The 12,365-nt window shown below is 39.7% G+C and overlaps 1 protein-coding gene across 15 annotated transcripts in view; it reads right to left on the bottom strand.

The window, feature by feature from the left end:
• Positions 1 to 12,365, bottom strand: part of SPTAN1 (spectrin alpha, non-erythrocytic 1) — a 46,394-nt gene that overhangs the window by 25,761 nt on the left and 8,268 nt on the right. For 8 of the 15 annotated variants that reach the window (XM_038155928.1, XM_038155926.1, XM_038155924.1 and 5 more), the window contains 19 exons: positions 11,759 to 11,998; positions 11,019 to 11,144; positions 10,634 to 10,702; positions 9,538 to 9,678; positions 8,401 to 8,547; positions 7,683 to 7,816; positions 6,878 to 7,022; positions 6,632 to 6,786; positions 5,250 to 5,385; positions 4,741 to 4,842; positions 4,374 to 4,511; positions 3,846 to 3,956; positions 3,316 to 3,393; positions 2,985 to 3,140; positions 2,435 to 2,639; positions 2,130 to 2,311; positions 1,610 to 1,853; positions 1,174 to 1,296; positions 247 to 464 (listed from right to left, as the gene is read on the bottom strand). In XM_038155928.1, the coding sequence (XP_038011856.1) occupies positions 247 to 464; positions 1,174 to 1,296; positions 1,610 to 1,853; positions 2,130 to 2,311; positions 2,435 to 2,639; positions 2,985 to 3,140; positions 3,316 to 3,393; positions 3,846 to 3,956; positions 4,374 to 4,511; positions 4,741 to 4,842; positions 5,250 to 5,385; positions 6,632 to 6,786; positions 6,878 to 7,022; positions 7,683 to 7,816; positions 8,401 to 8,547; positions 9,538 to 9,678; positions 10,634 to 10,702; positions 11,019 to 11,144; positions 11,759 to 11,995 (2,847 nt within the window). In that variant the 5' untranslated portion in view covers positions 11,996 to 11,998. The remainder of the gene's footprint in view (positions 1 to 246; positions 465 to 1,173; positions 1,297 to 1,609; positions 1,854 to 2,129; positions 2,312 to 2,434; positions 2,640 to 2,984; positions 3,141 to 3,315; positions 3,394 to 3,845; positions 3,957 to 4,373; positions 4,512 to 4,740; positions 4,843 to 5,249; positions 5,386 to 6,631; positions 6,787 to 6,877; positions 7,023 to 7,682; positions 7,817 to 8,400; positions 8,548 to 9,537; positions 9,679 to 10,633; positions 10,703 to 11,018; positions 11,145 to 11,758; positions 11,999 to 12,365) is intronic. The other 7 variants (XM_038155931.1, XM_038155936.1, XM_038155935.1 and 4 more) reach the window with 1 other exon arrangement.

The raw sequence follows: 12,365 nt of genomic DNA, 5'->3' as shown, positions 1-12,365 counted from the left end.
CTGTAAAAGAGTGAATATAGAGGTAAAGCTTCCTCACAGTTGGTTTAATATACTGAGCAGCAGAATTTCATGTGCAATAGCAACTGAGACACAGGAAAATATGTCATCTTTTGACTAAGAGCCAAGATCTTGCTTGATGCAAGAATCTGCCCTCAAGAATGCTGAAATTATCACAGCTCATTTTTACCATTGGACAAATCCTCACTGTACTTGTGCAAAATTGATTTAAACAAGAATCTCAAATACCTCGGCAGAGTCCTCATCTTTCCCATAATCTGTACTGCCTACAATGGGCTCCTTTTCCCTCATCCAGGATTCAGCCTCATTAGCATCAGCAAAGTACTGCTGAGCCTGCAGGGAATCCTCCAGGTCCTGTCGGCGCTGAGATGCTTTGGCTTTCAGAGAGTCCCACTTCTGGTTTAGCTCGTTCAGTTTGATTTTCACATCCTCAGCTGCAAAGTGTCCTATGGAACAGAGGCAGAGGGAACTGAAGGACTTCAGCAGACAAAAGCAATAGACATTAAAAGATTACTTGTAATTCTTCAAGGTTAAAATATCAGACCAATTTAAAGTGTATTTAGACTAGAACTACAAAAACATAACTCAGCTGGTCCTGCTGCCTCAGACTGGAAAACACTGAACCTGTCAATCAAGCTGTACTAGCATATCTTAATCAATATGAATAAAATGAGACACATCATAACATTTCTCAATGATGAAACAGAAAAGGTCATCTCTTTCCAGAGTTCTGGCAGCAGACAAATATTATTTCAGACCTGCAGGATTTTTTTTTTAAGTTTTCATGTTAAAATACCCAGTCAGAAATAAAGATGCCTATTTATTTAAAAGAATTACTGTCTTTGTAGAGAATTTTCTCTCACATCATGATTATGTACCTCAGATAGAGCCCTTTAACAGATTAAATTATAGAGACTAAATACAATAGGCACAAAATTGCTAAATAAGTGTTCATCAAGAGTAGACAGAGATGTGTCAAAATTTGGACAGGTTCTCATCTAGGAACCTATTTTTATTTTCAGCTGAAAGGATGTCCAGGAATTCATCCTGCTAGCAGGTACCTGCCTATTATCAGGATAAAATCAGGCAGTAATTCTTAACTGTGCTGGGCCAGAGAACAAAAGACTGCCAGAGGTAAAAGATATTGAGACATACCTTCTTCCACCATGGCATTTCCCTTCTGTGTGACTGCCTTAATGCGAGGCTCATGGCCTGCAATTTCTGCCTGCAAAGCCTGGTGCTTCTTTAACAGATTCTGGACACCAATTAAGTCCTTGCCTGAAAGATACAAAACAATTAATCAGCTAAATCAGAGTCACTAGATGAAATAAACATTTCAAGGCAGCTGGAGCCAGCAATACACAAACTTGCACAGGGAGAACTCTAACAATGAGGACAGAGTACTGTGGAAACTACATTACCACTGCAATTACATAAGCAACAGACCCAGGGGCCATGGCAAATGTGTAACTCTGGGCTATGTTAATTACACCAAACAGCTCTGAAATTTTCAGAGAATGTTCTATAAAGATACAATTTATAACAGAGCAATTCTCACATCTGTATTCCAGAGATACCAGGATGGACCAACCTCGGTTTGTTGAAGCTGCAATAGGTTCTTTTTCCCTAATCCAGGTCTCCTCATCCTCGATGTCACGGAAAAGCTGCTGCAGGCGAAGAGAATCTGCGAGTTTCTGCTTGCGAGCTACCATGGGGTCCTTCAGAGCTTCATAACGAGCCACTAAAGCTTCTTGTTTCTTCTTGATATTGTCAGCATCAAAGTGCCCAGCCTCCTGGAACTGGCGTGCCTGGATGGTAATGCCATCTATCCGATCCTAAAATTGATCAGCGACACCATTAGGTCAGAATTTCTGTGAGGCAGCTGCAGTGACTGAGAAGCTCATTTCTATTAAAATTATAAAGATATTATTTTAGAGACATACAAGTTATGTTTTAATTCAAAATTATTTCTGATAAGCAAACTGCAAAAACCCAAAGCTAAAAAAATTATAAAAACCAGAGCTGATAAAGTCTCTGATTGAGCATATCTGAAAATACCATCTTTCGAGTGAGCAGATCTGAAAAGGCAGGAATAAAAATTATTTCCTTACCTGATGGGCAGCAACATCTGCCTCTAGCAGTGCGTGTTTCTTCTGAAGATTCTGAACATTAGTAAGATCTTTTCCATAATCATCAGAAGCCAAGTGTCCTTCTACTTCATACAGCCAGAGCTCAATGTCCTCCACATTGCGATTGAACTGCTGCTGCTGATTGGCTTCTCGCAGTTTTATACCTGAGAGACAGGCAAGAGGAGGACAGGACAGGTAAGTCAAGTGGAAACTGAAGTTAACTCGTTTCCCGTCTTCTCCCAGCTAAACTCTAGAAATTTGCCCATATTCTCCTGAGCAAGTCATACCTTTGAGCTCAGTGGCCTCCAGGAGTTTCTTCCACAAGCTGATGACTTCATTCATGCGAGCTGCCACCTCATCAGACGCGTAGTGCTTGACATCAATCAGCTTCTGGCCAGCTTTCTCCAGGGCATCGATCCGGCTCTGGTTAGCAGACAGCTCTGCTTCAAAAGCCTGGTGCTTCTGAACTTTACCTTGCAAGTTCGATGGATCCTACAGATGAAAAAAGAAATAGAACATTTCAATGCAAAACCAGTACCCAAAGATCTCTGAAGATTTTTTGAAATTGGAGTACATTCACGGACATGCCATAGTGTAACCAGAGCATCTGGTGCTAAAAATATGCCTTAAATCAGAATTCTAAAGCTATTGGATAGGTACAATTACTGCATGATGGGAAAATGCCTCTTGGGGTCAGGAAGAAATTACACAATTCCTCCTCTTGCCATTAATACCACCAACTATCAGCAACATTTTAGCTGATGCTGCTTTGTGTCATTAGATTGATTAAGCCTGTTATTGCCTTAAAACCATTCTACCATTCATCTTTGTGTTTACCTTATAGGCCTCATCAGTTGCAGTTTTCATCTTTTCATTAACCCAGCTCTTGAGCTCATCAGAATCTCGGAAAAACTGCTGCAGATGGAAAGAATCCGCCAGCTGAGCACGGCGGTGCATGGCTCTTTCATGAAGGGCATTTCGGCGGCTCAGCAGCTGAAAAAAAGAAGAAAGTAAAAGGTTTTGAAATTCTTCAAGCTCGTAAGAACCATCACTGTATCCCTCTTGGGACAACTCCACTGACTTATCCTATATTGAAGTCAAACCATGTAAAATAATAAAGCAGAACAAGATTTAACGCCTCCAGTCCAAGTGTATTTTGGATACTTACAGCATCTCTGCGTGTTGCAACATCATCCATGGCATAGTGGTTATTCTGAATCAACTTAGTAGCAAACTCATCTAATGCCTAGAGGGAAAACAAGTTTCCATTTATTTGATGTAATAGAAATTGCTTGTGCAAATTTGCTTAGTATATCAATTCCCCAAAGTTTATCACAGTCAAACTGGCAGAAAGCCGTTAGCAGAGCTATCCTTACACCCTTTATTCTCTGTACCCTCATCCTCTCCATGTGGAAGAGTGCAGTTTTTTGACAAATATTCATCCACCTGTGTGCTGGTATGATAAGGATGCACCAGGTTACCTAGCTCTGAGACAGAAATCAAGCCCTATCCCATACTTTTTCCACTCTTCTGTTTTAGACACAATACCTGTTATTTAGAGCTAATACATCCCACATAACAGAAGATCATTCTGCAAAGCAAACCCCATCCTTTACCACCAGTGTCTCCACCCCAGTGAATAAATGCCCTTGTTTCACTTCTCGTCCATTTAGTGATGACCTAATGTCAATGTCTTACTGTGATTTTCTCCTCTTGGGCACTTAGGGATTTTTCAAAGTCTTCATGCTTCTTTAGAAGAGCCTCCACACTGTCCAGAGAATCACCAAGGTCTTCGTTCAGCAGAAATGCCTGAAGTAAGGACACAAACACATTTTTATGTTTGCATACTCAGCTGCTTTAAGCGAGCTCAAGCACAGCCAGGGATATTTCCTGCCACATGTCATTACTGAAAGGCAAAGGTGGCATGGTGTTTGCTTTATGCTTTCAACAGCCAATAATTCTTTTTAGCTTCTTATTCAACCAGCGTTTTACAAGAGTTAATACACACAAAAGCCACATCAAGCCCACTTGTCACAGCTCATAGTTTTAGCATTAGATGGAAACAGCCATTCACCATTTCAGGCAGTCAGATAAATAACTCTGCACCCACTCACTCATGGGTGTTGATGGCACTGCCAACAGGTAATACCAATTACTTGAGCTCACAAAAGACTACCCAGAAATTAAAGTCCACCGTATCTGGAGAATTCAAAGATATGCACTCACTTCTTGTTTGCTCATCCAGTTGTCAACTTGTTCAGTGTCTCTGTAGAAAAGCTGCAGGTCCATGCACTGCTCATACTGCTGTCTGCGGAGCTCCCACAGCTCCAGCAAGGCAGACCTTTCATCTGAGAGGATGGTCAGCTAATTGATTGGGAAGAGAAAAGTATAATAATTTTATTTAACACTCTAGTTCAGTTCCATCTCAATGTAAAATCAAATTGTGACTCTAAAAAAGTGGCTAGCACTGAATTGAAAATGACCCCCTGTGTAAACAATGAAATCTCCATTTCCTGATGTGATCATCCTTTTAAATTAAGGGACACGGAAGAAAGGGACAAAATTCTTCTAGGAGCTCTTGCTCTCAACTTACCTTTTCTTTAACTTCATCAGAAGCATAGTGCCCAGCAGAGAGCAAAGCCTGGCCTGACTCATCAGCAGATTTGAAGCTGTCTTCATGGGCATCAATTTCTCCCTATGGAAGGAGATGTGAAAAAGCTGTTACCAAAATTTATCTTAGCACAAAGTGTCAGAATTACCTTACAATGCATGTAAGGCAGGTATAAATTTATACATTTATTTGAGATGTATTCTTTCTGCTTAATTATAGGAATTCCTCATGATGGAGAACGAAAACCATTGTTAGTCCAACTGGCTGCTATCAGGCCTATTTTTTATAAAATATTATCATAAGCATTCTTAAATACTTAGTATATATCTACCATTTAAAAACAATTTAAGAATATTAAATCAAGACAGCAATCTAGTGCTGTGTTAGTTGCATGATCAAAGCATTCCAGTGCTACATCACTGACTCAGAGACTGTGTTACACATACAAACCAGAGGGCTGCTGACTGGATTTGGCTGTATAACCACTCTACCTTATGTTCCTGATGTCTGTCTAGAAGGGCTTCTGCCCCAGCCACATCATTGGCAAGTTCATCAGCATTTATCAGAGCCTTCATCTCAGTCACCCAGCTGGTGAGGTCTCGGAAGTCCGCGAGAAAGCGTTGCAGCCTGAGGTAAGTAAAGCAAAAAAATATTTGGAATAATTAATTTGCAGTGTTTCTTTCCCCTTTCCCCAAAGAAAGGGTTACAAACATAAAAGCTGTTCCTCAGATACAAATAAAACAACGCAAAAATCTGCTCAGAATATTAAGTAACTAAATATGCTTTCAATCAAAAAAGAAGTCTTTTGAAGTTATGAAAATGTTGGGTTTTAAATCAATGTCTCAAAGATACAATATAAGTTATATGCAAAATGTAAGTAAAATTAATATTCCTAACTACACACTGAGGACAACAGCAATCAAAATATTGCTCTCAAGATAATTCACAGGGCTGCTTCTGTCACAACCATAACAGTGTGTGGGGGAAGGAACTGACAGAAAATTTCAAATGCACATGCCTCAGCCTTAAAACAAGCAAACAAATCCTCAAATTCCTTCCAGAATGCCTTTAGTTGTTGCCTTTGGCATATGTTTAACACTTATCAGCAAATGTGATCAGTTTCTGTTTCCCTTTTATATTTGCTGTTAATTGCTCTGAAGAGACTATGGCAGGGAAGGTAAAGAAAAAATTATTTATGTGGGTCTCCACTGCCAAAAATCCCACATTGTGGGAAGTAACAAAGGGCAGAAAAACAAAAAAGGACGTAAACTAACCACCATATTGGGATTAGTTTGTTTTTAGTACAGCTTCTCAACAGTAATCTAACAGGTTATGTTTCAGAGGCCAGGTTAGTATAGAAACAAGACTGGATGAACACAAATTCCACAGCAAAAAAAACCTACCATAGAAACAGGGAATTCATTTGGTCTCACACAATATATCAAACAATATATCATACTTCAGTCTTCACAGAGACTCTTAAAGACTAGTGACCAGATTTGTAATAAAAGTATTAAAAAAGCTTTTTTTTTCCCCCAGCAAAACTGAAACATATTCAGATAATGTACTTCCAAATGCATATCCCAACTTAGATGGAGAAAACAGCAAATGTCTTGAAACATCACTGTGTCTATTTTGATAGTTGATCCACGCCCAGAGAATAACAAAAAGCTGCAATAATTTTTCAATCACATAAATATTTATTTTACCACAAGCAGTTAGTGCAAAATAGAATTTGATGAACAAGACTGCTCTTAAAATACCAGAATCATCCCAAAATTTTGGAAATGGCACCCCTTTCTTCTCCTTCCGAGAGCCCTCTGTCAAATGTGACCAAGGAGGGAAGCAGCAGTGTCCTGCTGCAGTGACCCACCTGTAGGAGTCGTTGAGGCGAGCGTGCCTCTCTGCTGCCAGCGTCCGGATCTGCTCCCAGCTGGCAATGAGCTCCTCCCGTTTCACTTGAATTTGGGAAGCATTTATTGGGTGAGACTGCTGCAAACGGTCAGCTTCTGCACACAGGGCCTTCACCTAAATCCAGGCACAAACAGAGTGAGCTTCCAGCCTTTTACAAGCCAGTTACCTCATTTAAACTGTAGGTGAAATACATCTCCTGGGGTACCTTATCCTCCAGAGCTGCCAGGTCTCTTTCCAGGCCTTCGTGCTTGCGCAGTAATGCCTGCACACTGGCTAAGTCTCTGCCAAAATCATCTGAGGCCATCAACTGCCCTTTCTCCTTAATCCAGCTGATTGTTTCATCCACATCCCTTCAAAACAAAGCACAAATTGAAAGCAGTTTGTCTTGTATGGAAAAAGGAAGGAAGCAGGATGTGTTCCCATACGTGTGCCAGACGTACTAGCACACAAACCCATGTATATATAAACACTGCAGCCAACTACAAACATCCTTCAGAAAACAAATAAATACATTTTCTTTGCATCTCAAGAAACTTTGAAGCATATTAACAGGCCGCTGTCACCAGATGTAAACCAGGAATTACAGCACCACTGAGCACTGTCATAGAGTGGATCCACTTCCCACTCTGGACCCTTCCCCAGCTTAATTACAGCAAATCCCAAAATGCTGTAGATGGAGATGAGAATAGAAAAACATTGCTCAGAGCCTCCAGAACAACTGGGCTGACATCCAATAAAAAAAAGCACACCCCATTTAAGGTTCATCTAGGACAGAACTAGGGGAAAAAGCCCTCAGAGGAAGGGAGAGCAAAACTGCCAAGTTCTGAAAAGCTCCATCAGAATGACCATTCTAAAGTAACTGTAGAACAATGAGGTCTTCATTCAGCAAGTCATGCAGAAGAGCAAAGCAAAAGGAGACAGTAGCTCCTCTCATACTGTGTGCAGCTCAATGCATCATTAAACACCCACACAAGGGTTACATCATCCAGCAGATCCAGCCAAGTCCATACCTGTTGAAACGCTGAACTTCAGCTGCCCCGAAGAGTTTTCCTTGCCTCTGAAGGGCAAGTCCCTTCAGACGTTGCCAGCTTGCATTTACTTCATCTTGTTTGGACTTTATCAGCTCCTCTTCAGGATGTGTTTCCTGGCAAGCAAAGGAAAAATGCTATTTTCATATGTTTTTTGCTTTTACATCCATTGACAAAACGCTGCTGGTCTTCAAGAGATCAATTTATAATTACTGTCATTTCCAGATGATCACCCAATTCAATAGTTTCCCTGAAATTTCACTGTGCAAACATTCAATACTCATGTAGTGTTTTCCCTATATTCTGATTAGTCCATGGGAAGAGGACTATAAACACTATCCTCTTTTTCCCTGGAATGCCCTGCCTGCATCCTTGATCAGGCCCCAGATATCAAACCAGAAGAGATATTAAACCTCCGTGTCCAAGGGAAATAAATTTAACCCAAATATGGCAGTTTCTCTTACTGATCACTACTCTTCACATTTTCAGGAGCATTCCCAGATGGGGCAGTTATTCAGGCTGTTCAGCAGAAGAACAAGTGAATCAAATGGTGGCCATTAAAGGTGAAGAAAGCCAAGCACCCATGTGGAGCAAAGCTTAAAGATCTGCCCCAAGCCAGGGGGGAAAGAGGAGAAGGTAAAAATGTTTGCTGTGGTAACAGACTTGCCAAGAGAGATTTTCAACACCAATAAATGCTTACCTGAATAAGTTTGCCAGCAAATTGGTTCACTTCATTTACTCTTTCTTCATGAGCTGCAAGGTCTGTCTGGAACTCTTCAAACTTCTTTTGCAAAACTTCAACATGCTCTAAGTCCTGTCCAAGCTCTTCTGATGTCACTATTGCTTCCTAGCACATTGGAAAAAAAAAAAAAAAGTTAATTTCAGTATATCCTATGGGAAATCACTATTAAGAAATAGAAAGCACACTGTCCTAATTTTCAATAGGTCAAAGACAATCACAGTGTTTAAGGTCAGACTTAAAACTATGAAGTTTATTCATTAAACTCCATTTCCTGCCCTAACACCTAACCATAATTGCAGAAAAAATGCAAGATCACCAAGGGGATGCTTTTTTCATCTTCCTTGGTCATATTAATTTTCCAAGTACAAATTCTTACCACACAGAATGGCTAGAATTTGTTCCTTTTTACACTGTTTATGGGCACTTGCTGTAAGCTTCTGATGCAAGACTTCTGAACTAGTGCAGTGTTGTATTCAGTAACAGTTATACAGGGTTCACAGTTTGAACCCACAGTGATACAAAATAGCAAACCATCGTTTAAGGAAACCAGTGTGATTATTTTGCGGCTTTTTTTCCTTTTGATAGTGTGGTTTGTGGTTTGCTTCCTTAGAGTTCAAAGAATCAAGAGCCAACAGTCCTCCTGCAGTTCATGTCCTTACAATATCTAAAGATATTCCAATCATTTAGTAACCATCTACACATTGCTTGCTGCTTAGGCTGGCTCCTTTCTGAAACAAATAATTTAGAATATTTATTAAAAAAAATATTTGCTTTTACATGTTGAAGATTTCCCTTAGAGGAAACTTGAATTTCATTTGTCTTCTTAAAGCAAAGAATGAATTGATTATGCTAAAAGTACTCTTCAACAATCAGGTTTCCTCTTAGACTAATAACTTTTATTGTGGCTGCAAAAATCCAGTAGTTCTTTGCACACATGCTGCTGATGCAATGTGAATAACTAAATAAAACATACAGGAGCCTTTACAAGCTTTCTGAGACTACCTGACCTCCAGCAACCCTATGCTGACAGAAATTTTTCTCACAAACACGTCAAATTTCCCACCAAGGACACAATAAAGGGAGGTAATTATACACCTTGTCATTGATCCAGTCCAAGACATCTTCACATTCCCGTAAATATTGCACCAACTTCTGTGCTTGCAATAATTTGACTCCCTTCTCTCTCATCTTTTCCATCAGCAATTCCCATAGTCGGTGCAGCTCCTGCAGCCGAGTCTGAAACAAAAGCATGTTGTTATTAAAATCCCCTGTCAAAGAAGATAAGATTTATTCCCTTCCTGTCCTTAATAGTTGATTTATTTATTTTTCTGAAGTTGTACATCCTAAATCTTACTTTAGACAAAGGGTGAGGGACAAACCTCATGATTTTATCTCTAGTAAATAGTTTTCAAATTACTAAAGTGTTGCAACACAAAATTAGAAATTACAAATCTGAATATTTAGACAGTTGTGATTAATTAATGAACCTATCAAATAGTTATCTTTAAATAAGTATGAGCTAAACATCTTGAGGTAAAATTTGCTTTAAATTCTAGGCCAATATGAAGTCATCCCAAACATTTGCTGCTCTCCCCTTCAAATGTTCAGTCTTTTATAAGAAAGTCAACTCCCAATAAGTGCATAGCACCTTCCTTTGGGAATTTATTCTTATGTAAGACAACACATTTGTTTTAAGTCAAACTTATGCCATTTCACAGTATTTTAACCACTTCTGTTAACACTAAACACTTAATCCTAATATATTTAGCTAACTTTGGGGAGTGACATGATATGGATATACTAGGAGCAATTACTAGTTTTAATACTGAGTTCCTCTGCCTGCACTTGGCCTTTCAATACTATTGGGAGCCACTAGAAACTTTATAGACAACAAAAAGTAAAACCACACTCCCACACATGCACACAACTTGCAAAACAGGAAAGTGACTGTTCCACCCATTGTCTATTAGACTTTGCTCATCGAGACCTGAAACCTGAAAGTCATTCAAGAGAAGCTTTTGAACATCATGGGTGGATACCACTTGATCCACTCAGAAAGTTCAACTGAAGAGGTTTCAAGGGAGGAAAGAGCTCTGAGCACTGCCCAGAAGGATGGTGCAAACTGTCAGCTAAGGAAGGAAGGAGACATTGCAAAAACGAGCTGCACTGCAGAGCCACAAGCTTCACCTACTCGTATGTGGGACCCCACTTGGGTGGCCGTGACTATCGGGCGCTGGGCAGTCCGGTACGGCGTGAAGGACTGAACCAGTAAAGGCAAGTTAGAATGAAATGCTGAACGTAATTATCAATTCAGTTTGATAATCCCCACAAAAACATCTCATCTTTAAACAGTTTTCCTCAGAACTGGATCCAAAAGAAGGTATGAGCTGGGTGCTCATGAAAGAGAAAACCAACTCTGAGCTTTACAAACACAGATTTTTTCATAATTTCACTAATCAAATACCTGTAGAATGTTAAAAAGAGTTTTGAATCTAAAGTTATCTGGGCAACCTGAACAAAGTGCTTAAGGAAAGGCCTGTAAGAGGCAGGGAGGGGAAAAAAACTTTAAAACTCACTCTTATGGTTTCAGATGCAAAATGGCCTTCATTGATCATCTGATTTCCAGTCTCATCCAGTTTAATGATGGCTCCTGAATTGGCCTGCACCTCAGCTTCAAAGGCTTGGTGCTTCTGCAGCTTCCCCTGAAAGGAAAACATCAAATAATGCAGCTGAGATTTGGTGCAGGGACTCTTCCACATTCCCCAACGGCAAGACTTTAAGTATATTTTATGCATATTCAGGACTGACAAATAAATACTAAAACAGTTGAAATCAGTTGTATCATGTGGTGGATCAACAGGTGGATTCAAATATCCCAGTTTTAGTAATTTCTTTCTTGTGTTTGCTCTTGTACATGACAGTGTTCAATCCCCTGAGAACCTGTCAGCTAGTTCTACCCACACAAGCTTATTTTCTACAATTTTTTTTTGTGGAAACAATAAGTGGTAATTCATATTTATTCACAGAATTAAGGCATCCAACAAATTCCGGGATTAAACAAAGTTGGTTTTACACTACATTACACTGAGCAACTTTTTCTAGGCTGATGTAGCATCTAATCCATTAATAGAAAAATTCCAATTACATCAGCAAAAAAGCCAGGCTTTTGAAGAGCACTTTGCAAGGTCACGGGTATTTGCATCCATCTTTCTTCACTCTCAGATCAAGTTTCATTTCTGTGTTTGTTCTGTCCCAGCTGACCTGGAACACCCTAAAATCAATAATACAGGAAATAGAAAGAGGCAGGAGGACTTGCCTGCAAATTGCTTGGGTCTTTGTAATTTTCATCAGATGCAATCTGCAGTTTCTCTTGGATCCATTTTTCAAGCTCATCTGCATCACGCTGGAAAAACTGGAATCGATAGGAATCTTCAAGCTTCTGGCGCCTTAGAGAAGAGAGTTCCTTGAACCTGTGGTAACGGTCCAAAACTTGCTGACGCCTTTCTTGGATATCTTCTGCTGTTTCCAACACTTTTACACCACTTGGGTCCATTTTCTGAAAGCAAAAATAAAACCCCATGATGTTTGTCTCACAAAACATCGGTAGATTAGGAAGAGATCCATGCAGAATAAAAGCTGTTTCTTTAAAATCACACTGTGGTTTCCTTACAGTCTTACTCTGTGTGTGCAGGTACATGTATAAAATATAAGCATCTTACATATGAATAAAACCACACTTCTAGCAGAAAGTGGTGAAGGAAAATTTACAAAGACATTCAACACCTATTTGGTTTGGACAAATATGGCAGCAGTCATATAAAGTCTGTGTCATCTCAAACTGTAGCATGCAAGTGTCCAACACAACAGCTAAAAATGTGGGTTTGTGCACAAGTGTGTGTAGATACAGACATAACATATTTCTT

The sequence above is a fragment of the Motacilla alba genome, chromosome 17 (assembly GCF_015832195.1).
Source record: "Motacilla alba alba isolate MOTALB_02 chromosome 17, Motacilla_alba_V1.0_pri, whole genome shotgun sequence".
In the NCBI taxonomy this organism is placed as follows: Eukaryota; Metazoa; Chordata; class Aves; order Passeriformes; family Motacillidae; genus Motacilla; species Motacilla alba.
This window is presented reverse-complemented; position numbering and strand designations above follow the sequence as displayed.